General features: G+C 44.8%; 1 protein-coding gene across 1 annotated transcript in view; it reads right to left on the reverse strand.

Moving 5' to 3' along the window:
• The window catches only part of LOC115869552 (60S ribosomal protein L37a-like), a 12,480-nt gene extending 11,358 nt beyond the window's left edge, over positions 1-1,122 (reverse strand). Inside the window, exon 1 of the mRNA XM_045290143.1 lies at positions 817-1,122. Within this exon, the coding sequence (XP_045146078.1) occupies positions 817-1,122 (306 nt within the window). The remainder of the gene's footprint in view (positions 1-816) is intronic.
• Positions 1,123-1,617: the final 495 nt, after the last annotated feature.

Genomic DNA, 1,617 nt, shown 5'->3' on the forward strand with positions numbered 1-1,617 from the left:
TGAGGCAGATGGGGGACTGGTTTTGCCACCATGACAATGCACCTGCTCATGCAGCCATCTCAGTGTGACAGTTTTTGGAAAAAAAAAAGCAGCATGCCTCTCTTGCCCCACCTACCTACTCACCTGACCTCGTTCTGTGTAACTTCTTTTTTGTTTCCATGAATAAAAAGGGACATGAAAGGACAGCGATTTGACAACATAGAAGAGGTGAAGAAAAAATAAGAGAGGTGCTGTCAAACACCCAAACAGATGAGTTTGAAAAATATTTCCAAGAATGGAATTTCAGATTTGACAAATGTATTAAGTGTAATGTAGAGTACTTTGAAGGTGATAAGGTTGTTTTGTAAAAAATAAAAAAATAAATAAATTAAATACAAAGCTTTGAAAAAAAATTCCATTTTTTGAGGGTGCCCCTCGAATGTCAATTAGACACATCTGGCTAGAGTAGAGTTAAAACTGCCATTCAAGTTCCAGCCTGATGACCACTCCTTGTGGCTCCCTCTTTCACTAGGGCTTTATGTCTGCTTCTTTGGGCAGTCCCATCTGGGCCACCTGACCCAGAGAGCTGTCGGCACACTGCCATGCTTCCACTAACCTTGGATCCACAACACAAGACTACCCCAGTCACACCAAGCAGCCTGTGAGCTCTCAGCTTCCTTCTTAATTTTTCTGTAGTTGGCCTGTAGCTCCATGAGCCTGAAGAAGGGCCAGCTAACATGGGATATATGGATGTGAGTTGAATGCGACTGGGATGTCTTTTTGATGTAAAGTTTCTTTCTTTTTTTTTTTTTTAACATAAATTAACCCATTTATTACCAGCCAGAGAGGTTTGCTAGAGGAGCATCTATTGGTCTTTAATCCCTTCAGCCTTCTGATGGCAGACTTGACTGGGACAGCAGAGGTGGTGTTGTAGGTCCAGGCTCCACCAGCTACTGTCTTCATGCAGGAACCGCAGTGCCAGATGCCCACAGCCCGTTTCTTCATCTTGGTTTTGCTGCAGAAGGAGCAAGTGTACTTGGCATGTTGGCTAATTTCAATTTTCTTCACCATTTTCCTGAGGGAGGCACCATAAAGGGTCCCATATTTGCCCATGATCCCGACCTTCTTGGTGCGTTTGGCCATCTTGCCACAAACTAGTCCCAGGTCAGAAAGGCGATGTAAAGTTTCTTCTTAATATAAAGGTCTTTCTTGTACATAGATGAGTGTCACTGGATTTGTTTCTCTAGTCAACCTGGCTGAGTTAGTTAATTTATTGTGTCAACCTGGCTGATAAACACATGTGAACTTAATTGAAGGGTGGAGGGATAAATGACTCGGTGAGCCTCGCCTTTCTAGTTCTTGGGTTTCTTGCTCTGTGAAGGTCAGACCAGGGTGCAGCTGCCTTAGCCAGTTCCCTGCTTCAACTAACAAGGCTCCCTTCCTGCAAGACATCCCTGAGGTAAAGACACATGGACCTACCCCGGATGCAGCCCTGGGTGCTAGAGCAGTCATGTGGAGACCCCTGCCAGTGCCGAGATGCTTACACATTCACTGACTCGACTTTCCTACTGCAGTTGGCATCATTGCGTCTGTTTTGTGAGATGGAGGAGGACTTTGTGGATTGGTGTCGGACATATG

This window comes from Echinops telfairi, unplaced genomic scaffold (genome assembly GCF_000313985.2).
Source record: "Echinops telfairi isolate 266 unplaced genomic scaffold, ASM31398v2 ScPeMD7_31;HRSCAF=116, whole genome shotgun sequence".
NCBI classification, from domain to species: domain Eukaryota; kingdom Metazoa; phylum Chordata; class Mammalia; order Afrosoricida; family Tenrecidae; genus Echinops; species Echinops telfairi.